Source organism: Onychomys torridus, chromosome 10 (genome assembly GCF_903995425.1).
Source record: "Onychomys torridus chromosome 10, mOncTor1.1, whole genome shotgun sequence".
In the NCBI taxonomy this organism is placed as follows: Eukaryota; Metazoa; Chordata; class Mammalia; order Rodentia; family Cricetidae; genus Onychomys; species Onychomys torridus.
In genome coordinates, this window is record NC_050452.1 from 30,053,969 (window position 1) to 30,079,919 (window position 25,951).

The 25,951-nt window shown below is 52.7% G+C and overlaps 1 protein-coding gene across 20 annotated transcripts in view; it reads left to right on the forward strand.

Moving 5' to 3' along the window:
- Ablim2 (actin binding LIM protein family member 2) overlaps nt 1-25,951 on the forward strand; it is a 130,526-nt gene that overhangs the window by 46,274 nt on the left and 58,301 nt on the right. For all 20 annotated transcript variants that reach the window (XM_036200469.1, XM_036200473.1, XM_036200474.1 and 17 more), the window contains exons 3-7: nt 1,578-1,761; nt 5,625-5,740; nt 8,830-8,956; nt 11,339-11,432; nt 21,732-21,819. In XM_036200469.1, the coding sequence (XP_036056362.1) occupies nt 1,578-1,761; nt 5,625-5,740; nt 8,830-8,956; nt 11,339-11,432; nt 21,732-21,819 (609 nt within the window). The remainder of the gene's footprint in view (nt 1-1,577; nt 1,762-5,624; nt 5,741-8,829; nt 8,957-11,338; nt 11,433-21,731; nt 21,820-25,951) is intronic.

Consider the following 25,951-nt stretch of genomic DNA (forward strand, 5'->3'; position numbering starts at 1 on the left):
CTCATAAGCTGCTGCCAACCCTTGTCTCCCCCAAAGATGAGCACCTCCCCACGCCCTCCAGGCCTCTGCTAACTTGATCCTTTTCAAACTGTAATGTGATAGAGGCACATTGTCTCGATGAGGGACTTGAGTTACTGGTGAACTCGGACTTTTTATTTTTAGGAGCAGAGGTCTGGGATGTCACTGCCTTGGGGTGACCTTGGAATCCTCAAAGCAGCCAGAAGCCAGCAGGCAGCTGAGGCAATGGGGCCAGGAGCTGGGGGAGTCTCTCAGGGTGTGGGGCATGGCTGTCTGGGTCCCTCTCCCTGTGTTACAGTGTGGCTCACTCGATTCATGTCTCTGCCCCCCTGCACACATTCATCCTTTAAGGACTGACCATTGTTGTCACAGCTGTGACAAGCAGACACAACCCAGAGTCAGTATCCTGAGTTCTTGTGATTGTCTTGTCTCCAAGGCACTGCAGCGTAATCCTGTGCATATCTGTCCACCCATGGCCTGTTCTTGCAGAAGAACATTTGTTTGATCTATAGTGGGACAAGATTAAACCTTGGGTTTCATTCCTGGACTGGGCGTGGAGAAGGAATCTAGCGTGGCTCCAGGCTGGCGTCTAAACTTTGGTGGAAGTGATGACAGCAGCAGCCGCAGGCTGAGGAATGTCACGGTCTAGCATCGACCTTGACATTCCTCTGTGCATGCCCATGACATGGAAGACCCCTCTCATTTTGGACCAGCAGCCATGTCTCTGCAAACAGCATTGTTGTGGAAACTTCTAGACCGTTCCATCTGAGGCACTGAATGGCTCACTGGCCTGTGCTTCTGGGGCTGGAGAGTATGAGGGAAGAGCATGCTATGTCCCCAGAAGTTGACTTGGGGCCTGCCAGCTGTTGGTGACCAGCAGTCCCAGAGTGGATACTTCAGTCCACAGCCTGCAAGTCCTCTCTGCTCCTCCACTGGGCTCAGCAGTGGAGCTGTGTGTTAGGAGAGGGGACTAGGGACTCACAGTGAGCCTGTGGGTTCTCCTTCTGCTCTGGGTCTGGCCTTATCATGCTACAGGGGTCGGGGGTTGAGAACTGTGGGAACCAGATGAAAGAGGGAGGCCCTGGGAAGTTTCTCTGTGGACTAGGGGACCACGTATGGCTCACTTGTCCTCCATTGGGACGTTCAGCCCAGAGCAGAGCAGAGAGTGTAAAGCTGTCCTGCTCGCTCTCTCTCTCTCTCTCTCTCTCTCTCTCTCTCTCTCTCTCTCTCTCTCACACACACACACACACACACACACACACACACACACTTGTTCAGCACTGGAAAGGCTTGAAGGCTTTCACAGGGTTTCAGAAGCCAAAGAGCCTCATCATGTCCTAGCAAGGGTAGAAAGCTGGTCCTCTTCAATGCCTCTTTCTGGAAGCTTCCACAAGAAACATACATGACTCTAGGCTAGCAGGGAAGCTTGTGTCTGTCCCTGGTACCCCTAGGCCCTTGGATTTGTAGGGACTTGTATCAGGTGAGCTGGGGACAGATCTTCTGGCCCTGAGGCGTGGGTTGGTGAGTCCCCTAACCCAGCATGTGCTCTTCCCCCCCAGCGTGTGGCTGTGACCTGGCCGAGGGCGGCTTCTTCGTCCGTCAGGGTGAACACATCTGCACACGTGACTACCAGCGACTCTATGGCACTCGCTGCTTCAGCTGTGACCGCTTCATTGAAGGGGAAGTGGTGTCAGCGCTTGGCAAGACCTACCACCCTGACTGCTTCGTGTGTGCTGTCTGCAGGTGGGTGGCCCTGCCTCTGCCCTGCTGGCCTCTGCCCCCTCCTCCTTGCCCATCTACCCTCAGCCCTGGTTCCACTCCCACCCAATAGGTCCCTTCTCCCTCCCTCCTTCCCGTTCTCCCTCTGTCCTGTCTCTTTGCAACCTGACCCATCCTGGTTCACAGATGTGCCTGCCCGACACCATGGTATGGTCTTGTCGCAGGTGGCAGGGAGAGGGTGGGGACTGGGAGGTCTGGTTCTGGTCCCCGGTGCCTGGCATAGAGCAAGTGAGCTCCCAATGAAAAGTCTGGATGCCACCCTGGCAGCAAGGCCTTATGGTTGCCCATGCCTTCTGACCAATGGCAGCCTTCCTGGGATCACTGTGCATCCCTCCCCTGTCCTCAGAAAAGGCCCCTGGCCAGCAAACACAGGCCACAGTAAAGAGCAGAGTATGTTTAGTTAGTTCCCAGTGTCATGGTGTCCAGCTCGTGTGGTGTTTCCTACATCCTTTCCAAGCAGCCAACTATGGTCACAGCACGTACCCAAGGCCAGAATGGAGCCTTTGACCAGGAGACATCAAGGGGAGGAAGCTTGGTGGGGGACATTTCCCATGGAAGAGTTGCTATGTGCTCTCCAGTGTGGCTGGGTCAGAGGTCTCCAGAAATACCTTCATGATTTCCACGTGGCATCCTTAAGAGGTGGGCCCGGCCAGCAGCTGGCCTGAGAGCCCACCTTGGGCAACCTACCGAAGTACAAGTGACAACAGACAGCACTGTCCGGGTTGTAGGATGGGCTGGGGCTCTGCCACCGCACGCAGCCAGACTGGACACCGCACACAGTTGGCCTCTGGCAAGCACACGCTGGAACTGCGGCCCAGGTTCAGGCACAGCAAAGCACAGGCCATACTCCTGCTTCCTGCTGGAGGCTCTGAGGGGCAGCGGAGAACAGCGTGAGAGAGTTCCTGGCCAGGGTGAAATGATGAATGGAAAGGTGGTGCTGGCAGGATGTGTGAGACAAGGGGAGAGAATGGGCGCTGTGAGTCGTCACCCTCGAGAGGCCTTCACTCCATGGCGACAAACGCCCAAGTGAAATGCTTTACAAGGACGAGCCCCGCCCCACCCAACATGGTCTCAGAAGACTCTTCCCGCACCAGATGGATGCACAATGTTGCTGGTGCGACCCACAAGCTAGATGGGTTTCCTTTCTAGAAGCACTCCCAGATAGACCCAGAGGTAATGGGATGCTTGCCAGATGTTTCTCAATCCACCAAGCTGACAGTCAGTGGGGTGAGATCCCCAGGCTGCTGTGAGTGCACAGTTCCCAGGGGACACTGAGTTCTAAGCACAGTGGCTGCTCCTTGCTGGGCACTGCAGGGGTGAGCCTTATGGATGGGTTTCAGACAGCCCTGGAGCGGAGGCTGCTCTGTACTCCCTCTGCAAGTGAAGAGTGAACCTCCTTGAGATGTCCCTAGAGGCTGGCAGTCTACTGAGTCCACCCTCCTTCCAGGAAGGTGTGAGAACCCTGCATCCAACTGCATACAGCCTATGACATGCAGTATTTCCTCCAAAGTGTAGACCCCAGATGAGACAATCACACAGATATGAAGAGAGCTTGGTGGAGACCACCAGGGTTGACATCAGCAGACACGGCCATGGGGACAGGCATGTCCACTCTGTCGCTGTCTGAAGGAGACCCTGTCCAGAAGTGGGGGAGCTATGGAGGTACAGAAAGAAACCACTGGCATCTAGAAGCCAAACATGCAGTTCCTGAGGTGATCAGGCATAAGCAAGGAATGAGTAGAGAAGAAAATGGCAGTAGATGCTTCCACATTGGCACACAGGGGTGTGGATGTAGAGCCACTGTCGGCCTCTCCATTGGTCTGTCTGTCTGCCTGCCTGCCTGCTTGTGTGGGCAAGGAAGATAAAATCCAACCCTTTTGAAATAATGGTTGAAAATTGTCTAGATTTTATGAATGCTGGAAGTCTATAGCCCCCAAATCTCAGTGACCCTGAGGAGAGTTACCCAGGTATTCACAGTCAACCCTATGTGTCCCACCCTGTCAAGAACTCACCGAGGTGTTCTCAGCCACATTGCTAAAGATTTGCAATATATATATATATATATATATATATATATATATATATATATATATATATCAAGAAAAATACAACTACCACAACCCCCTCCCCCACCAAATACCATGTCTGTAGAGTAGCATGGACGAGCTCAGACCTCCACCAGGAGCTATGCATGCTGAGAAACAGTAAGATGTCTGTAAGCACCAAAAGGAAAATAAAATCCACCAAACAGTGCTGTACTAAGTAAAAATTCTTCTGAAAAAGAAGGCCAGACTCAGCCCAAGGCCACTCTGCAGGATGATTAACCTGACATAGAGTTGACCTCGTTGATGAAAATGGCATTAAAATGGTGATTGAAATGTTCTGAAATCAATTATGGTGATGGTTTCACAACTCTGGGTACGCTACCTTCACTGGGTTATACATCAAGGCATGAGAATCGTGAGCATCAATAAACACGCCATAAAAAGAGACGAAGACAAAATCTTTATTGGACACCCGAGAGCTGAGCGACTTTGGCCCCAGCAGGCCTGTGCTGCGATAGAGTGATAGTTTCGTAGGCTGGTGGGAAATAATGTCGAAAGATACCAACAGAATCTCAAAGTAGCCAGACATGTCGGTGCACACCTGTGATCCCAGCTCCGAGGAGCTTGACACAGGAGGCTAGCCTCAGCTATAGACTGAAGTTCTGTGTCAGAACAGACAGAAACATAAAATCTAAAGCAGAGCGAGATAAACCTTTTCTCTTAAGATGTTTCCCGTTGGGCATTTTGTCATAGCAACAAGGAAGTAACTGATACTGACCAGCTATGTAGAGAACTACAATCCAAAGGAAACACCCAGCACAAGCAAAAGGGTTGAAGAGATGCTTCACCACAGAACATACAAAATGACCAAAAGACGCAGAAAACACACTTACATTTACACCATCAGCTACTGGGGACATGGACCAAAACAATTGTGAAATGCCAGCTGTACCTGCTGGCACAGATACAACATACGGTGGGTAATAGCAAGGGTTTTTCTAGCAAGGCCACAAAGCAAGGAGACACGAAGTGGTACAGTTTCCTTGGAGACAGAATCACATAGTAGGTGACCGGGAATTCCACTTTGGGAAAGGAAGTCCCATGATGCAGGTGTCATTAATTCCAAGTGGGAACGACCCAGATGGATGCCTTTTAACAGATGCAATGGAGTAATACTCAGCCCTGAAAAAGAACAAACTGGTGACATGAGGAGCAGCAGTGTGGGCAGGTCATGGCAGTATGGTACTGAACAAAATACTCACAGGACTCTGTTGTCTGGGATATGGGACGTGGGGCAGTGGAGAGAGCCACAGGGACGTTTTGCACTGGCCGGATGTCCGGACAGGATGGCAAACCAGTGATGCATGTTGCTAGTCTTCTCTGGCAGGTGAGAAACAGGAACACAGAGAGGCTGAGTAATGTATTCCAATTCGCACAGCTGGAGTATGACTCAGCATAGTAGAGACTGTCAGGGACTCCCACTCCATCCTAAAGTCCCCCTTGCCTGGGGAGATGCATCCTGTTGACATGGTAGCTTTCAGACCACAGCACTGGCAGGCAGCAAGTGCAGGCATCCATGAGCTGCAGGGGACGCGGGTCAGCCAAGGGCCAAGAAAGGTTGCAGGACCAGCCAGCAAGACTGGGACCTGGGACCAGTTTGGTCTGTGTAGGTTCTTGGTTCCCCAAAAGGAGGACCATCTGCTGAGTCGGGAGCCCTGCCCTGGAGTGACAGCAGGGGAGAAGGGCCATAGATGGCTGACAGGATGTCCCCTCTCATTTCAGGCTGCCCTTTCCTCCTGGGGACCGCGTGACCTTCAACGGGAAGGAGTGTATGTGCCAGAAGTGTTCCCCGCCCACGACACTGGGCAGCAGTGCTCACCTGGCCCAGGGCCTCCGGAGTAAGTGCGGCTGTGCCTCTGTAAGGGTGGGTGCTGTGCTGCAAGCTGGGGTGACTGAGCCTGACGGTGTGGGACCAGCACAGTGACAGAGCACTGAACACTGGGGACCCAGTGAGGAATCTCCCTGTTCCCGCTACTAAGCCTTTTGCACAGGCTATGCCCATCACAGCCACCTGGGCTTTTCCTTTCCACATGTCTTCTGCTGTCACCCAGCTCTAGCCCTCCTCCTCCAGGAAGCCTTCCCAGTATCCTCTCTGTCCTTCCCTTTTGGTGCCGGCACAAGATCAGGCCCACCTTGATGGCAGAGCCATATGCAGTGTGCAGGGCAGGAGACAGACATCTCCGGGAACCCCTGTGGATTTCTCATAGACCACTAAGGATGTCCTGTGACTGGCAGATAGGCCATAGCTGTCACAGTACTGCTCTGCCACTGGCAGAGCCATGCAAGGCTGCCAGGGTACCAGAGGCATTGGCAGTGATCCCTGCGTTCCCATGACAACACTCCTTATGCACCTTGCTGGGACAGGGATGGGGGAGGTTGTTGAAAGTGACTTCATGGTGGCCCAGAGCCACAGAATCCCCCTGCTGAGCCCAGGCAGAGGGACCAGACAGTCCTCCACTCCCTACTCTGGAGTTCCAGGTAGGCTGGTGGTAACAGAGCGGCAGTCATGCCTCAGACCTCTGCAGCAGCCCCAGCTCTGGCCATGGAGTAGTTGTTAGACAGAGCCAGCCTCTCTGGTAGATGTCATCTGTACCTGCCTTAACTCATTCAGGAGGTACAGCCTTCATGCCCGGGACCTGTGCTTGCATTTGTTCTCTATGGATGGGGTCAGAACTATTATTAGCCCACAAGAACATCGCCCTTTCCTTGGTATTCACAAGTGACTTGCCAGTGGTCGTGTAGCGGGTGGGAGGCAGTTAGTGCTTGGGCCTCAGGAGCCTCACCTGCAGGTTGCCTCTTTGACCTCTGCAGGAGGCATGACTTCCGGCCTTCCTAGCAGTCCAGTGTGGTGTCACCCACAGGCCAGCCATTACTCAGAGAAGCTGCTCAGTGCCAGCACTATGGGTGTTTGGGACTTTCTCTGGAGTAGCATCTATACAGAGCTAGGCAGGAGGCTTAGCGTCTCCCTCAATCCCACATTGCATACACAGAGGCCTGCATCCATTGAAGCCATCAAAAGGGTCTCTGGATATTTGTTTTGTCCAGAGCTAAGGACCGAACCCAGGGCCTTGTGCTTACTAGGCAAGCGCTCTACCACTGAGCTAAATCCCCAGCCCCTCCAGATCTTGTTAAAAGTCCTCTGGGAACAAATCACCCCTGCCTGGGAGCCACTGACATGGTGCTGACAAAATGTGGCTCAGCGCCACATAAAACAGCAGCATGATTGAGTATCTCTGTAAACCCAGCACTTGCAGGATGGAGGTAGGAAGATCAAGAGCTCAACGTCTTCCTAAACTACACAGGGAGTTTGAGTCTATCGTGGACTACCCTGTGTCAACAAGCAAAGCCCCAAACTGTGTCCATGCTGAGCACGTGCAGACATCTTCCTTGTCGTTATTCCCAGGGAGTACAGTGTGATGACTGTTCACTCAGTGGTTGTGTGCTCCAGACAGCACCGGTCAAAGGAGCAGTAAGCCCGTGGGAGCTGTGTACAGAAGTGCAAAGGCTGTCCTCTTCTGAGACAAGACTTCAGTGTCCCAGGGGTCCTGGTTCCCAGCCTTAGAAACTAAGAGGCAGTTGTGCCCACACAGGCTGCACACAGCACACAATATACCTATACATAATCTGGGTGGTGGTGGCACACATCTTTAATCCCAGCACCCAGACGGCAGAGGCAAGTGGATCTCTGAGTTCAAGGCCAGCCTGGTCTTCAGAGTGAGTTCCAGGACAGCCACGGCTATACAGAGAAACCTGTCTCAAAAAACCAAAAATAATAATAAATAAAAAAATAATGCCTACACATCCTTGCACAGATACATGCAAGCATAATGCACACATCCCCACAGTTACCCCTGTATGCTCACCCGACACCCCCTGCCTGTTGCACTTTGCCGAGAGCCCACATATCCTTGCAGTGAGTGACAAGAACCCTGGTGTAGCAGTTCCCTGGGTGGAGGGACCAGCTGGCTCAGCAAAGTAGGGCCAGGACCCTCAGCAGCATGGGGCAGGGTGGGCACAGGCAAGAGGGAAGAGGCATCTGGGGAGCCTGGTCAGGGCCTCAGACCAGGATACTGCCATGCACTGAAGAATGCTTGTCCTCATGGCAGGGGTGGAGGTAGGGTTCAGAGAGAGAAAGCACAGATGGGCAGGGTGGGTGCAGAAGAAGCTGTCTGGGCCTGGGATAGGCCCCAGCTGATTAGGGCTCAGAACAGAGAGCAAAGGGGGATGGAATCCCAAATTCAGGGGCCTCATAAGCAGAGAAGGAGCTGGGGATATGTGGATTGAAGAGAATCCCCAGGAGGGGGCTCCCAGCAGGTGAGATGCAGAGCAGGGAGTGGAGGTGGATGCTGGGACTCACCTCTCCAGGAGGGGAACCCAGGCAGGTGGGACTGTAGGCCAGGAGTAGTATGGCAAGAAGGGCTGGGCTCAGACCTCTCTGGGGAGGTCATGTCCCTCTGATGAGATGCCATATTATATGTAAATTCAACATTCTGCCTCCAGCAAAGAGTGGGAAGTTCCTGTACCAGGAGCTGCCAATGCACCTGATCTAGCAGGTCACCCCCAACCCCAGGCCAGCTTAGACCTTGCTGTGAGTGTATGGTTCTGCACCATGATGGATCCAATCTTTTAGAAGGCTGGCTTCATCTCCAACTTGGTTTTCACAGTCTCCAGCCCAGGCTGCATAATGTTAATGCTCCTCACACACAGGATCAAGCCTCATGACGGGCTGTGCAAGGGTTCCCGTTAACTGTGAGACAGTGTCCTCTTAGCACACCACTGTGTCTGTCCTTCTCCTCTAGGGCTACCCTGGGTGATTCTGTGAGGCCTGAGATTCTGAGGGGTTGAGTGCCCCTGGTGGGGTTGCTGGGCCCTGCAGTAGGAGGCCCCTAGGCCCACAGTGAAGGTGTCTGTCTGTTCTCTGTTCCAGGTTGTGGGGGCTGCGGCTTAGAAATCAAGAACGGCCAGGCCCTGGTAGCTTTGGACAAGCACTGGCATCTGGGCTGCTTCAAGTGCAAGACTTGTGGGAAACTCCTCAATGCAGAGTACATCAGCAAGTGAGTGTGGCAGACAGAGCCAACCCAGGAAGGCCTTGCCCAGTGCTGCAGGTGGGGCAGGGGGTCCGGTCCTGGTGGGCTGACTAGTCCTGCTGCTGGGTAAAGAACAAGGGCCAGGACTTGCTCTGGTCCCTGCAGCCTTCCTCTCCCTTCCTAGCAGCCATGCTGAAGTGCGTTGCTGTCTCCAGCCCTGGCTTGTGGCTAGAAGCAGAGGACTGGGGGCTGCCAGCTGTGACTTCATAAAACACCCACCTCTCTGTTCCAGGATGTTGCCACCTGCTTAGTGCCTGGGCATTCCTGGCACTGGATGCCCCGTGGAGCACATACCAGCTGACAGATGCTAGCTGCAAGGACTGATGAGGCTGGTTGGCCCCATGGGAGCATGGGAGCCTACAGGCTCCTGCTCTGATCTGCAGAGATGGACTTTGGGATATCCCCTACCCATTGGCTCAGTGCTCCCCCAGCATGCGGTTAAGGGGTTGAGCCTGCCTGGGGAGGAGACAGCATTTGCCAGAGACTGTGGGATCATGTCTTGAGCTGGGATATATATTAACCCGGGGATCAGGGAGGTGAGGCAGAAAGTGCAGGTGAAGTGAGGTGGGTGGTGATTGAAAGAGTGCCCCCTATCACAGGAATGTCCTCCTCCATGTTCCAAAATTAGAATCCAAGTAGGGATTGATCAGGTGAAAAAGGACCCCTGGTAAGATTGCATAGAGTGGAGTGTGTGTACACATCTGCATGCACACATGCATGTACACACACGTATGCACATACATATACACATGTGCACACAATGCACACATGCATGCATATACGTGCACACCCATACATGCATACACATATACATACATACAAATATCCAGGAGGGCATGTACAGAGTCCTAGAGGCCAATATGCTCATGCTGGCACCCAGGTTGACAGTATAGCCTGTCACCCAAGGGGACTGAATAGAGAGTACCAGGGATCTCTTGGTGTTCCTTAATAGAATACCATGTGACCCGTTGATCACAAAGTGAAACATTGTCTAAAATGATGTCCTCAAGCCAAAGTGGGCTTGCACTCACATGGATGAGTCTGTGAGGCCTGAGTCCTCCACCTTCCATCACAGTCATACTGTGGGGAATAACTCAGGCAGACAGAGCCTGCTGGTGTGTAGGACCCTGAAGAAAATGGCAGTGTTGCCCCCCCCCCATCAGGTGCCACCCCACACAGGGCGTTGGTGGTTCACCCACACCAGCATGTTACTTAGCAGCCTCCAGAGCCATCCCAGAACTGAGGGGGAGATCACATTGGTGTTGCCATGGAGATGGGATCTAAGAACTTCCTGGGTTTGCTGTTGATAGATGGGCTTGTGGGGTCTCCAGGCCTGCATCCTCTCTCCTGGGAGGCACCTCTGGGAGCTGAGGTCAGTGGAGGACAGTCAGAGAGGGGCACCCCGCCCTGGAGCACTCATCCTGAGGCCTTGTGAGGTATTAAGGGAAGGAGTGTGGCGGCACTCGGTCTAAACCCCGACAGCCTGAGTATGCCTCCCTGTCACGGCTGTGGAAATCTAGGTAGAGTTCACAAGGGCTGCAGCTCCAGTGGGAATGTTTTTAGTGGCAGTGTCCACCCTCTTGTCCCCTCCACACTAGCTCCTGTTGAGCTGTGGCCAGTGGCTGAAGACCACCGCAGCTAGCAACACCAATGGTCTTGGGCACTAAGTGCTTTCGTAAGGCAGTCCCACACACCTCCTAGGAAGACCTCACTCTCATTTCTCCTGTTTGACTGTGGGAGGGGCTGAGGTTCAGTGACGGTAAGTGACCCACTTGAAGGCATCTGAGTCCAAGGCTGTTTGCAGGTCCCTTCCCAGCAACCCTTTCCCATCTTGAGTGGGGTGACAGAGGTCCCACCTGCAACCTCCGTGCCTCCCGGAGCCTTCCCTTCCCTCAGCCCTCTCTCCTTGCCTTTGTGGCCCTTCATCTATTACTAGGCTCACAGTGCCCAGAAAAGTGGATAGGTAAGTTGGGAGAATAGCCTGTCTGCACTGTCTTCCCATGACACTGGGCTGAGGGCTAGCCCGTTTAACACGGAACTGAGCTGGCCACTCTCCTGAGCACAGCTTCCAGAACAGTCTGCCTCTACACTGACTCCTGCTGTCACCAGCAGCACTGGGTGTACAGCCACACTTGAAATCACAGGCAGAAGGCAGGACTCACCCATTCACAGTTCTCATGCCGTGGCAGAAGTGGGTGGTCAATGATTGCTGCCTGTCCAGGAACTGTCCCTCGGAGTAGGAAAGCTGCCCTGTCTCCGCGTTGAGAGAGAGTCCTCTTATGAGTTTTGTTTCAGGTTGGGGGCCAAGTGGGTGGCCCCATGCCCTCCTGACTGCCTGTCTCGTTGCAGGGATGGGCTGCCCTACTGTGAGGCTGATTACCACACCAAGTTCGGCATCCGCTGCGATGGCTGTGAGAAGTACATCACGGGCCGCGTGCTGGAGGTGAGAAGCCTGTGGCCAGGGCTTGCACTTTCTGAGAGCTGAGTCATCTCAGAAAGAGCCCCGGATCCTCTCTAGCTGTCGCTTCCTGTGCCCAGAACCCTTAGCACCCTGCAAGGCTTTCCCTCTCCATACAGAGCTCGTGTTGATGGCGCCGTGCTGTGTGTGATCTCTTGTGACCCACTTCTCTTCCATAGCCTGACACTCAGAGCTCACTCAGGTGTAAGCATGTGTCAACATGTGTCACACATCTCCTCACGTGGGACCTGGGATGTGCTAGACTGGTCCTCTTGTTAGGCATGGCACACTCTGATTTACTGTGGTAAATAAGACTACAGTGGACATCTTTTCCCAAGGCTCTGTTCATACTGGTAATCTCCGTACTCTCCCCTCAGATAAAGTCCACAGAAACATGGATGCCGGGTCAGAACTGCAAATGCTTGCACAGTTTATGGCAGTCACTGTCAATTGCCTGCTTTTTAGTAGAGTCCTCTCCCACCCAGCCTTTGCCGACCTGGCTCTGGGAAGGCTCAGCCTTTCCCCAGACCTGAGGCAGGCTGGCCACTCCGCCTCTTTTTCATAAGCACTGCTTATGCCCTGGGGTCTTCACGTGGTTTGAGTGGGTCGTGCAGGAATAGTGTGACTTTCATTTCTGGCTTAGGACAAAAGACTAGCCTGTCCCATCCATGGAAGCCTGGCCCCACCTCTGTCTACCCTCACCCTGCTTGGCCCCCCACCCCCTCGACTGTTGCTGGAGTTTCACTCTGTCCAGGATCCTCCCCTGTTTCTCTTCCTGAACAAGAGTTCACCCTCGATGGCTTTTGTTATCATTATTTTTTATTTTATTTTATTTTTTTAAAATCAGGGTCTCATGTAGCCCAAGGATGGCCTTGAATTTCTTGCATGGTTCAGGCTGACCTTGAACTCCCGATCCTCCTTCCTCCTGCTCCAGAGTGCTATGTGCCCTGGGAGCGTTTAAAGGGACTTAAGTGGCTCTTATTAAAAAGAGCATCTGCCAGCATCAGCCCCCAGGGGTGACGGCAACTGTGACAGCTGTGTGGTTTTGCTTCCCTAGATAGCTTACCTGGCCTCCCTGCCTCTGAATGTCCCTCCCCAAAGCACACTGAAGCCTGCACTCTGCCCTCCCACCAAAGACCTCAAGCTCAGGAAACCAGCCCTCTCTTCCCTTTGGACCTGGGCCTCCTGCCTCTCCCTTATCTCCTGGTACCTGTGCACCTGGCCGACCACACAGCTGTCCCTCTGTCTTTGAAGAAGTCTCTAGGGCTCAGCCAGGTGTGGGGAATCCCCCAGCAGAGCCTCATGTGAACAAAGGCTGCCCTAAATCTCCTGACCTCTGCCAGAGAGCACACCTCGGGTGGCATGGTAACCTAATCTTGTCTCACCAAGTTGTGACCTTGTGGGCTGATGTGGGTGCATCTGGGATCCGCCTCTGCCATTGCAGTGGCTACTAAAAGCACAGTTTGGGAACCTGGCCCACTTCAGAGCAGAGCCCAGTAGACCCTCACCTCGAAAAGCTGGCCTAGGTGAGTAGACCTGGCCCAGGGCTGAGAGCTGGGCTTGGAGAGAGTTGGTGAGGTTTGCTTTGCGCTAGGACATGTCCCATTTCCCATATCTCAGCTCTGAGTTGCCCCAGGACATTGCATGGGAGGGACATCTTTGTGAGGCCATTGGTGACCCTCGTGCATGGTGAGAGCAAGGCAAGCACATGACCACATCTGTAGAGTGAGCATCCCTAGTGCATGACCACATCTGTAGAGTGAGCATCCCTAGTGCATGACCACATCTGTAGAGTGAGCATCCCTAGTGCATGACCACATCTGTAGAGTGAGCATTCCTAGTGCATCTCTGGGCCAAGTGCAGAAGTCGAGACTAGGTTCTATCAAACACTGTTGGCATATTCTGGACTGTGGAAAGGGGCTCTCGTGGCTGACAGGATCTGGGCAGTCCTGGTTTTCCTCTACAGTCTACAGTGGAGGAGGAAGGGCTTCCCAGGGAGTTGCATGCTTTTGGTTTTGCTTTTTCTGGGGGCGAGTGTGCTGCGGTGGTGGTGGTGGTGATGGCGGTGGTGGTGGCGGTGGTGGTGGTGACTGGAGGTGGCACGGCTGAGTTATTATGCTGCGGGCTCTGCACAGCTCTGAGCATCCTCCTGGCGGGTGTGAGGTGGGAGCTGCGGGTGGAGACAGCCAGCTCTGCAGAAGGGAGCAGCAGCAGCGCTGCAGTGGCACTTGCCTGAAGCTGGGCCAGGCAGCCTGGCGCCCGGCTGGTGACACTGGGCCCTTGGGGAGCTACAGGAACGAGGGACTTATTGGAAGAAAGAGAAAAAGGACACGTGCACTGAGAAGGGCTGGGGACAGACCCTGTGCAGGTAGGAAGCCTGGCCGAGCTGGCAGGATGTGCTGTGCTGAGCTAGGTGGGCGGGCTGCTGGAGGTCCCTGCAGTCCCTCTTGCCCCCGAGACCATTTTCAGCCCCCAGCTGTCCTCTCTGTGAGGCCCAAGTGGGAGCCTCCTGTGTTCCCCCACAACAGCCCCATTTGGGCTGTGACTGTGTGAGGTAGGCACGGTGCCATCTTAAGCTCTTGGAGCCAGCAGCACTGCCTGGAGAATGTGTGTTCCTGGTGATGGAAGGTACTTCTCCCTCTGCTTGTCCTCTGTCACTCGATGATGGCAGTCCTGAGGAGCCTGCTCCGTGGGGACCTGTAGGGTCCAGGAGGGGCGTTAGCAGAGATCGACGGATGAGAGCAGAGGCGGCCTGTGGGTGACGAGGCAGAGCTCACACCTGAAGTGGCTGGAGTCAACAGGCAGAGAGCTGCAGTTTGCTGGGGGATTCAGGAGGCACATCCTCAGGGAGATGGGAAAGGAGCTTGTGTCCCTGGCAGTGGCCGGAGCCTAGTCCTCAGCTAGCCATTTTATAAGCCCCATTTCTTCTCTCTGCAAAGGTAGGGGTGAGCATGGTATGGGGGTGTAACTTGGTTCACTCTATTAACCCTGTTGGAACCATGGTTTGGATCCCGCTTTCAGTGCGGGCTTTATACCCATGGCTATTTCCATGGTAACATGAAGCCCAGGTCCTTCTGGGACCACTAATTAATTCCTTCCTTCCTTCTTCCCTTCTTCCATCCCTCTTTCCTTCTCCATTCCTGGTATTAGTTCCCGTGGGACTCCCTGTGTCCCACTGTGAGCTGGGGGTAACTGGGTCCCTGCCATGGAGGATGACGGGAGCTTCTGCAGGAAAGGAGGCTGCCCAGGTTGCTTTGCCCTGGGTCAGGGGCCTACACAAACACTTCTGCTTCCATACACCATCTCCTGACATGATGGGATGTTCCTTTCACTTGCCCGCTTCTGTATTCCCACGGGCACTTTGCATGCATGTGCTCTTTACTACTGGCAGAGGAAAAACTGTGTTTTCAAAGAGTTGGGAGCAGTTGAAAGCTGAAGATAGCAACGAAGACGGCATCGTAAGCCTCTAAAACCAGTGTGCTTATTTCAAAAGTGTATTCAAGAGGCTTATGTAAAATAAACAATAAAATCGCTCCTAGCAAATGCTGACACCTAAACTATTCAATATTTAGAAATGATATTTTTGCATTTCACCTATACACACACATCCATACACACACATACACATACACTCACATTCACACATAGAGGCAACCCACAGACTTACACATGGATACCATACCCAGAGACACACAGACACACAGCATGTCACATGCAAGCACACAGACATGGAGACATACATGTACATACGGACAACACGAATAGGCACACGAGCACACATACAGATACTGACACGAGTGTGTATACCACTGCAGGCTGGGGGCCTCAGCTGTTCCCACTTGTGTTTGGCTCCAACTCTCTGTCCCCAGGGAGTACTTATGCTTGACTGTGGGCCTGTGTTCCCCCCCTCAGGGTACCTTTCATGGATGCATCCCTTGGTGGGCCTTAAGAGTGGTTGTATGGGTAGGGTGGCACAGTTTCCCAAGATGACTTTCTAAGTGGATCTGATGGTGAAGATCAAGAGGGAGGTGGGGACAGGGGCACCCAGGGGGCCTGGTGTGTCAATAACCGATCCTGAGAAGTGAGGAGCTGGGGTTTGTAAGGGGGATGAGCATGGGGACAGAGCCAGAGTCTGGGCAGGGACTCCAGACCTCTGGGGCTTTTCTGGGCATGCACAAACTTGGCTCTTCTTTTGGGAACAAGTGGTTCCCCCAGGGTGTCAGGTGGAAGAACCCTGGGGACTCAGTACACCTGCAGCCATCAGGCACTCCTGCGCTGCCTGGTGACTGCCCTGGGTCCTGGCTCTGTCTTGTAAATTTCATTTCCTCATTGCACAATGGCAATCAGAACTTTAAGCATCTGGATTCAGTCTTGGACATTCACAGGGAATTTGCAAACCAGTCACGGTGGTACCCACCTAGAATTCCAGTATTCAGAGTTGGAGGCAGGAGACTTGTAAATTCAAGGCTAGCCTATGCTGCCAAGTGACAATTGTCTTTGCAGACCAAAGGCTGGGTTCTAGCTCAGTGGAAGAGCCGTTGCCCAGCAAGATTCTGAGTTCAAACCCAACATTGCAAAAATAAACAAGATAATGGTATATATACTTTTGAGACTGCCCTGGGCCCCAAGCAGCTACCTGCAGGTCCAGCTCTGCTTTCCATGGGAAAACCTAAGGAGAACCCAGGGGCAGCAGAAGGCATGTCCAGGTTCCCTAGATAACTTGCTGCATCAGACCCTATGGTTGGGCTCGAGGAAGAAGGTGCTGGCCTTGGGTGTGTGAGGCTCAGTTAGGAAGATCTGGATTTCTGCTGGCCGTGTGAGGCATGGTCCCTTGCTCCAGCCTACAGAGGAGAGGCAATGTCTCAAGGCATGAGACTTCTACCCCACCTTAGTGTCACTTTCTTCAGGGCTGCTGGGGACTGTCCTTGGAGCCCTGCCTACTGGCCTGGCCCTGCTGGGGCTGCAGGGACCCCGTGCCCTTGTGAGCCACTTACATCTCCGTTGCCAGTTTTGGTCTGTTTAGATAAAGATGACAGTTGCTTGTTGGAAGGCATAAGCTATTTTTTTTTTTCTAAAACCACACCCTGCCCAAACCTCTTGGGTTCCTAAGGCACTGTTCAAATATGAGCCATCTTGAGCCCCAAGCAGGCAAGGGGCTAGCTAGGGAAGGGCCATCTGCCTGCTGGGGCTGCAGGGATAGTGACCCAGACTTCAGTGCTGAAACCACCTGCTCTCATATGCTTTGGTCTTCCTGTGGGAAACCCTGCTTGGATAGGTGACTGGAAGACCCCTCACTGTGAGGGAGACATGGTGACAGTGGGCTGTGACAAAGATACTTAACTTTGACTCTGTCACCCTCACTGGCCTCGTGTGTTACCTCTGTGTATAGCAGCAGCAGCAGCATGCGTGCGGCGGGGGTGGGTGGGTTGACAAAACTGTGTCCTCAAAAGTATAAAAGCCCTATCGTCCTACCCTAGCCTGAACTGGGAGGCCCCCTATATTATAGTAGAAGACAGTGAACTCCAAGACAGGTCACAAGGCTCAGTCAGGTCACATAAAATAAATAAAGGTCTTAGGCAAGAGTCATCATCCTGGTTTTTGCTGTGACCTGGCATGGGTCTGGTGACTTGAAGGCTCATCCCCTCAGTGGGCTCCATAGCCAAATGGTGTCTTCTATGATACCTGGGACTCAGGCCTCCCGCTTTATGTCTCCCTCACAGATGAGTTGTTCTAGAACATAGAGAATCCTTGAAATGTGGCTCCGCTGCTGTCTGCCATGCTTTGCAGATGAGTGGTCCCCAGCAAGAATGAGAACAGTGGTCTCTCCTAGCTGTGGGGCTGAGGATGCTTGTCCCCATGCAGTCAAGATGTGTGGTCACTGAGGGAGGGGTGGTGCTAGGGGGCATCGGCTCACCTGTGGCTCAGACTTAGGTGTGGGGCTCTGTAGTGAGTCAGGCATGTGCCATGACAATATGAGAAGGCACCCAGAGTAGGCACTCTGACCACCTCCCCTTCACCATTACCTTGTGGCACCACCAGGTGTGGGAACTGACCACATGGACAATGGGGGTACAGCGAACCCATGCTGGGGGTTCCAGAACCAACAGGGGCTCAGCCATAGCCAGTCTGCCTGCCCCGAGGCTGTGGCACATTCTGGGGAGTGGTATCTGCTCCAGGCTGGGAGGTGCCAACCTGGCTAAAGCCATGGCTCTGCCCTACGAGTCCTCAGGCCTTGGGTAGTTCTTCTGGCTTCCCTGGGCCTCAGGTTCCTCATCTGAGCAGTGGGTGTGGATGACAATGCCCGCACAGACAATGGACATGGGTGCATAGAAAGCCCTGAATGTGCTGCTTGACACATGGACAATCACAAGATTGCCATCAGGGACCGACTTCTTCCAGACATGGAGGGAGCCCAAGCGATAGAGTTAACCACTGGGAATTTGCTAAAACACACACACTCCAAGGCATCTCAGGCATTTGCAGTCACTGTCCAAACCTCTGCTCACTGGTTCCAAGCTTTCCCATCCTCCAAAAGGAACCCTCCATACAGGCAGGGTCACCTCTGACCCCTGGCTGCCTCTGTGGATTTGCCTGTTCTAGATGTTTCTGAGTCACACTGCTGACTTACATGGTTGGCTTCCTCTCCTTCAGTGTTCACAGGCTGTCCACGCTGTGGCACCCATGGGTACCTCCTCCTTTCTACAGCCACGCAGCATCCTACGGATGAATGTGTTGCACTGCCTCCTTCACAGAGCTTCCTCCCTGTCCCCCATTGTCAAAGCTGTCATAGCCACTTCCACCATAGCCCCACCCACCACTACCATAGCCTCTGCCTTCTCCAGAGTAACCAGGACTGCCTCCCCTAGAACCATCGTCATTACCAAACTCATTAGAGCCATCAACATTGCCACTGTATCCACCAACACTGTGGTCACTGACGTTTCCTCCATGACCAAGGCGGTCATTGTCACCCAGGCTGGCTCCACCACCACTGCCAGAGTTTCCAGAAGCATATGAACCTGCAGGAAGCACTGGCTATCTCAGGGTTCACTTCTCAACTTTCTTGCTTCTCAGTGTGGCTGCCACTGTCAAGGTGGCCACTCGCAGTGAGGCATTTCTGAACGGCAGCCTTATTTGCAGAGTCGTGGTCCTCAGAGGTGATGAGCAATGCTGTTCTTTCCCCTGCTGTCCGTCACAATTCCAACCACTTTGCTTTACCTAGCTGTGCAAAGTAATCTCCAGGAGGCTGTCCCTGGTGGTGGGCAGGGTAATGGCAGACAGATCACTGGCTATGGCAGGATAGACAGCTGTTATGACAGAGGTGTGTTTGGCTGTGGTCATAGAAGGAAAGGTCTTTCACAGGTAAGTGGGCACCTAGTCTTTGAGAATCTTCTCTCAGTTGTCTTTGGGTTCACTGTTCTTTTGTGCACATTGTGTGGCCCTGCATTCATGGCTTCATCTACCTTCTGCCCTGTGGCAATGAGTGTTCTCTGTGGTTCCTCAGACATCCAGAGATGATTTGAAAGCCCCACTCTCTAAGAAGAACTTGCTTCCACCTGTTCATGCTCTTTAGGAGCCTGACTTAGACCTGAAAGCAAGAAGATGAGAGATTTCAATGACACTTCCTCAGCCTCATCTACCAGCAAAAATGCTGTTCCTTTCTTGTCTGGTCTGTGTCTTGTTGAATGGCAACAGTTCTTTACATATTCTGGATCCTGTACTCTTACAGGGTTTATGACTTGCAAAGCTGTTCTCCCCTTCTTCAGCTTGTCTTCTTAGCTTTCTGCCAGTGCCCTTTGATGGACATGAGCTTTTGGTGGGTCTTGATGAAGCCTGGTTTCTGATTGTCCTTCTGTTTGCTTATGGTTTGGCTGTCCAATCTAAGTATCCATCCAGGCTAACATGGGCTTTGTGCAAGCTTTTCTCTTGATGGTTGTGATGTTTTGGATCTTGTAGTTAGGTCTTCTGTCTGTTTATGGAACTCTTGGACTTGGGTATCCATAACATGCACTGACATGCAGAGAGGAGTGGCCATGTACACCTGGACATGCTTCCACAAATCAGACACACTCAGGTAGCCACCACCCAAGCTAGGACCACAGCACACCCAGCCTCTGTGGACTTTTTCGGGTCAGCACAGGATAGTCACCACCATCTGGAGTTCCTCTCATTTGGGCCCTGATAAACCTGGGACCGGCTCCCCTGTGCTGGCTTCTCTTCCTTACTGTTCAGACTGTCTGCATCCTCTATGTTCTGTGCATCTCCATGCATCCTCTGTCATCTGCCCACCGAATGACCTTGCTCAAGTCCCCCTCCACCGCCATGCTTCTTACAACAGTGAAGGCTATACTGCACCCATAGTGTATTATATAAAGGACTGCCACAGAACTGAACCCCTAGGATGTGTGGAACTGAGTAGTGTGTGTGTGTGTGTGAAGTTATAGGCATGGCAGCAACTATTATGGGGGGAAATCCAGTCTCTTGTCTCTCTGTCTGTCTGTCTCGCTCCTTCTCTCTCCAATGTGTTTCTATCTCTGTGTATGCCACATGCTGCATACCTGAAGAGGACATAGGATAACCTGGAGCTGGAATTATAGGTAATTGTGAGATGTCTGACTGGGTTCTGGGAACCGAACTCAGGTCCGTTGGATGATCAGCAAGCTCTCTTAACTACTGAGCCATCTCTCCAGCCCTGAACCTAGTGTCCACCAGCCTTCTATGTCCCTTTAAGTTTGCAAATGGACACAGGACTTGTTGACCCTGGGGCTGTCACAGAGCTTCTGGGAGGACTTGTGGGGAGCAGGGGGGGGGGAGGTAGGAAGGTCATGAACTATGAACATCAATTCTGGAAATCAGCTGGCTTTTCTAAAAATACAGAGTGGTTTTCAACCTTTGCTCAGCACTCAGAGCACAGCACTCCCCTGCACACTCACTATGCTGTCTATTGCAATCACCAAAATGACCGGGACCCTTACCCTCTCATTCAGGCTGGCACTGGGTATGACTACTGTCCAAGAAGCAGTTCAGTCCTGGAAGGGGCCAGGCCCCAGCCCTGCCAGCAAACCTCAGTGTGTTCTGGGGGGGAAGAAGCCCAGACACTCACCAAGCGGTGAGGAATGGATCGGAAGGGATGAGGTTAAAGGGCATTGGGAGACTCCTATGAAGTAGGTGGCTTTGGGAGAAAACAAGACCATTTGGTGAGGCTGGGAGGTTCAGAGGAACCCAATGGGCAGAGCTAACATGAACAGGGGCCAGGGCTAGACTCAGCCACCATAGATGGGGTCTCTCTTCTCTGCCCTGAGGATTCCTTGGTTCAAGACATGTGCATGGGTGGGGCTGAGTTGATAGCCAGGAGGAAAGTGATAGAGTGGCCAGCAACGCCCACACAGAGAAGATTCTAGATTCTCCCTTCCCATGTGCAGGGGCCTTGGCCTAGGTTTTTTTTTTTTTTTCCCAAGGGAAAAGAGGCAGAAGTAGGGAGTGAGGTAAGATGCTCTTAGCACCCCCCTTCTTATTCAGGAAGGTGTCAATTAAGATTCAAGTTCAGAAGCGGGCGTGGAGCCTCTTCCCATTTTAGGATGCTGTGAGATGCGGGCTTCATCTTTCACATTCAGCTGCAGGCCCACCTGCCGCACCCTGGGAGCAGCATTCTTGGCTGGGGATGGTGGAAACAGCACTTTAGGATTTTTTTTCTTGGCACTATGTAGAAGTAAGCCAGAGGCCAGAAATGTACAATTAGTGTAATCTAGTTATTGTTTTAGGATTAAGATTTGTAATCTAATTTAACAGTTTTAAAGAATGACTAAAGTAGAAAGTGCCAATTGAGAGAATGGAGGAGGACAGAGATACAGACACAAAACAAAACAGCCTCAAACTATCCTCCCTGTTCCCATCACCAGAGAAATGACGTTACCTCCTCCCACCTTCTGATCCTTGCTTCCACCTCTTGTCCCCCAGAACATGCGGAAGTGAAGGGACCAGACCCTCCTTTGATACTGACCTGTCCACAGCCATACTCAGGAGTGGTTCGCTGCACATCTGCTCTCCCGGGATCAAGGATAAGGCGGGCGGAGATTAGGGTCTCCTAACTTTTGAAGTGGCCCTGGATGCCCTGGGTGTCCCCTGTTTAGCTTATGCAGATCTTTGATCCCAGTGGCTGTTGGGCCTTTGATGTGTTCACAATCCAGCTTTTCCAGATGTGTGCACAGGGCAGATGCCTCTCCTTCCCCGCATGTTACTCGTAGCTTGGTGGGTACCCACTTACCTGCTTTGTGTTTTCCCCAGGCTGGGGAGAAGCACTACCACCCTTCATGCGCGCTATGCGTCAGGTGCGGCCAGATGTTCTCAGAGGGAGAGGAGATGTACCTTCAAGGTAAGCATTTGGATGTACCTATTGCTCACTGTGCTGGGGGTGAAATTGGTCATAGTGCTGCTGGGAGCTGACATTGTCACACACACACACACACACACACACACACACACACACACACACACTCACAGCCATCTTTACTCAGCAGCATCACCGTTGAGGGTGTCAGTGAACCAGAGTGAGTGAGATCAGGCTGCCAAAGAGCAGACTGTGAGGTCCCACCACTGCCCTTCAGGTCTCATTCCCACTTGAGAACTCAGAGACTTTCAGTTGTGCCCCACCTGAGTCTCGGCCTGTGGTGCCCCTTGTCACATTGCAGCAAGACCAGGGTTCCTTCCTGGTGTGTGAAAAGGAACATCCTTCATAACATTGGCAAGGAAAATTGGGAGAAAAGAGCCTTCTAATGTGTTCACTGGAACCCCACCCACTCACCATTAAAAACCGTATTAACAGGGCCGGTGAGGTGGCTCAATGCTTGCAGACCCTTCCTGCACAAATGATGACCTGAGTTCCACTCCTGGAACCCGAGTAAAGGTGGAAAGAGAGAACTGACTCTACAAAGTTGCCCTCTGACCTTCACACATGTGCCATGGTACACGTGCCCCCACCCAATACCCATAAAATAAAATCACAATAATAGTGTCAAAATGGAAAATGACAGTAACGGAGCTTAGCCACCTTCATGGCTACATGTCTCACTTGAGAATCATGCAATGTTTCATTCCCTAAAATAGGTTGAGTGGCCCACAGCGCAGCAGAGGACATGGTGGTGTAGACCTAAGGGAGCCACAGATGGCAGGAGGGGCAGAGAGGTGATGGTATTGCCACGTCACATTCCCCCCAAGGCAGTGTGGGAGACAGAGCAACCAACTGAAGGTAGCTCCAGGTCACACAGGTGCTTAGGAGCTTGCCAGCCTAACAGGCCTGAAGAGGAGGTTATGCCTACTCCCTTTGAGTCCTGTCTCTCAGAAAGTCGAAGAGGCAGCATGCTTTCATTTCAAAACTCTATTGGGAATGACATCATTGGGTTAAGATGTTCAGTCTGGGCCTGGTGTAAGAGCTTGGTCGGAAGTCATAACCTCAGCAACGGCCTTCATTGGACAGTGTAGTAAAGGAGAGGGCTCCTTGGGACTCCTGGGGCTGGAGACCAAGCCAGGCTTCACAGCCTCTCTTCCTAGATGAACCTCTCAGACAGGGTTCTTGGCTGCTATTAAATTCCGATGATAGCATTCAGTGTTCCCTCATTTCTTTCCTATTGGTTGAAAGCAGAGTCGGGAGGCAACGGTCCTGGTAGGGGAGGAAACACAGTTTTCTCTTCACCCTTCCTAGCTTAGTGGGGCCCCCTGTGATGGAAGGTAGGTGAAGGATAAAAGGGCAGCAAGAAGTGTATGAATGAGTGGCCCTCCCGCACACACAGGAGAGCCAGGGTGGATCTCAGAGGGCAACTTTCTGGCTGACATACCACTGTCTTAGCCATGAGAAAAGAGTGTCAGGAAGATGCCAAATGGAAGAAGGAGACTTTGTGTGTGGGTGTGGGTGTGGGGGGGTGTCTTTCTATTGCAGTTGCTAATCACACCTCCCCAGTGATGGGACCCCTAGTGACTCAGTCTCCCCATCTGCCAGATGAAAATGTGCCCTTATACACAGAGACCTCTCTACAGATCTGAATGTCCCCTTGTAGTGAGTGGCCTCCTTTCTGTTGTATCATTCCTGAGTTTCCCATATCCCCAGATAACCAGGTAACCAGTTCAAAGTGATCCTTCTGCCGCAGAAGACATGGGTGTTGCATGCTGCTGCCTGGTCATGTGTTGGGGGTAGCTTGTTCTGACCCTTTGATCTCAAGGGAGAAACTAGGTAATCCTAGTTTCATCTCTGATGTTGTGATAAAATATCCAGATCAAAAGTAGCATCGAGGGTTGGAGGAATGGGTCAGAGGTTAAGAGCACTGTCTGTTCTTCCAGAGGTCCTGAGTTCAATTCCCAGCATCCACATGGTGGTTCACAGCCATCTGTAATGAGATCTTGTGCCCTCTTCTGACCTGCAGGGATATATGCAGGCAGAATACTGTATGCATAATAAATAAATCTTAAAAAAAAATAGCATCGAGGAGGAAATGGTTAATGGCTCATGATTCCAGGTTGGGCCGTTATTGCAGGGAAGTCAAGGCAGGGACTTAAAGAAGCCAGCCACATCCATAGTCAAGATCATAGAGAAATCGTGCTGCCTGCTTGCTTAGTGCTCAGCTAGCTATTTCTGCTCTTATGCAGTCCAGGGCACAAAGCCAGGGAATGGTGTCGCCCATGATGGGCTGAGTCATCTTACATCAATTAAAATTTAAGACCAACCTGATCTAGCCAACTCCTCAAGCGAAACTCTTCTCAGATGATTCTAGACTGTGTCAAGTTGACAGTGAAAACTAACCAGCACATGTGTCTAGGGTGGGTCCTTTACTGAAAGTAGGGGCAAGGCTCAGACACCAGAGGTGAGTGAGGTATGCCACAAGACAGGAAGGGTGGCCAGGCACCTGGAGGGAAGGATTCTCAGTGACTTGACTTGCATTATTTTGGCCAAAACTGGGCTAGGTAGTTCCAAAATCAGGGGAAGCAGAGGTCAAGGACTGGAGCAGAGGTCACAGCCTAGTCTAGACTGGAGTTTCATTAAGGAACAAGGATCTGTGTCTCCCACTTCCCACCGAGTGCTGGGGACAGATAGGTGAGGCAGGCCAGCCCACCCTCCAGAGCAGCTAGCCAGAGGGAGCCAGTGTGAGGCCAAGATATCCCAGATACAGCAGAAGAAGGCTGGGAGTACTGCTTGGAGGATGTTTGGGCAGGGCTTGGCTTGGCCATGGTGAGAGGCTGGAGGCTGAAGAATGAATAGGTGAATAGGAAGGCAGAGGCCCCTGTCAGGAGCCTACATTCAAGCTGAAAGTGATAGAGGATTGGCTTGGCCTGGTGAGCTGGTCCTTACTAGACTGGATGCAGCAAGAGGAGAGAGCTCACTCCTCAACCCCTGCTCAGGGCTAGCAGGAGAGACAGAAATAGGCTGCTTGAGAGACTTGGCTTCATCCCAGAGCACGTGACCAAGGGACACTGGGATGAGTTGGGGGGAGAGAGCTGAGGACCAGAAATAGGGTGGGCATGATCAGTGGGCCAAGTGAGGATGGCCTTGTGTTGATAGTTCATCTCCTTGGCAACTTACTCTTTCTCCTGGGGTCCCAGGGGCAGCTGAGCAGGGCTAGGCAGGGGACAGAGCTGGTAGCAGCTGCCTCTGTTGTGTTCTGTCTACAGATCAGTGCTGAGTAACCACAGAGAGGCATTCCAATCTGTGTGTCAGACAGGCCTCCCTTTTCTGAGGCAAGCCCTGGCTGGGGATGATGTCAGATGTGTCAGACTCATCCCCACTGTCGCCTGTTGTTCCCAAGGCGAGATCCTGAGAGTCAGGCCAGCCACTGTGGCTGCCTCATGGGAGGCCCTCTGCAGAGGCTCCACTGTCAATGTCAATGGAGCCCTTAGACAGAGGGCTGGCCAATGCCAAGCACGGCTCACTGGGATAGTGGCTTGGGGACACGTGCTCACATGAAGGTATCCTCATCTCTGGAAACAAAGATCCCCTTCATGAGTCTGGGCTAGTCCAACCATTGCAGTGAGACCTCCCAGGGCTTTTTGTGGGGATGGAGTCCAGGCTGCCCTCTCAGGCATGGGTTTTCCACCCTGCAATGAGGGTCTGACCAGGCTAGTGACACTTATTTATGCTCTCTGGGGAGATGAAGCCTATGGCCAGGGCCTTGTGTGGGACCCTGCCATTGCCGGCCACCCCGAGGCCTTCTCTTTGGCTCTTCACAATTCTCCATGAAGGTGGTTTCTGGTTAGTTGCTGATGCTGTGACCAGAGCTCCGGCAAGTGTGGGTGCTGCGGCTTTCATGGTGTCCTGGCCGTGAGAACTTCTTTCCTACTCAGCACCCCTCTGGCTACCCTCATCTGGGCAGTGTGCCCAGGCTCCCTGGAACCTATGCTGCCATCCATAGATGTAACTGGCCCACACTGGGAAGTTCTCCCCATTCCTCATGTCATTGCCTCCCACGAGCCAAGCTGCTTAAAGCTCAGGAGCTGGGGTCTCGATGTCACGGAGAGGAGGT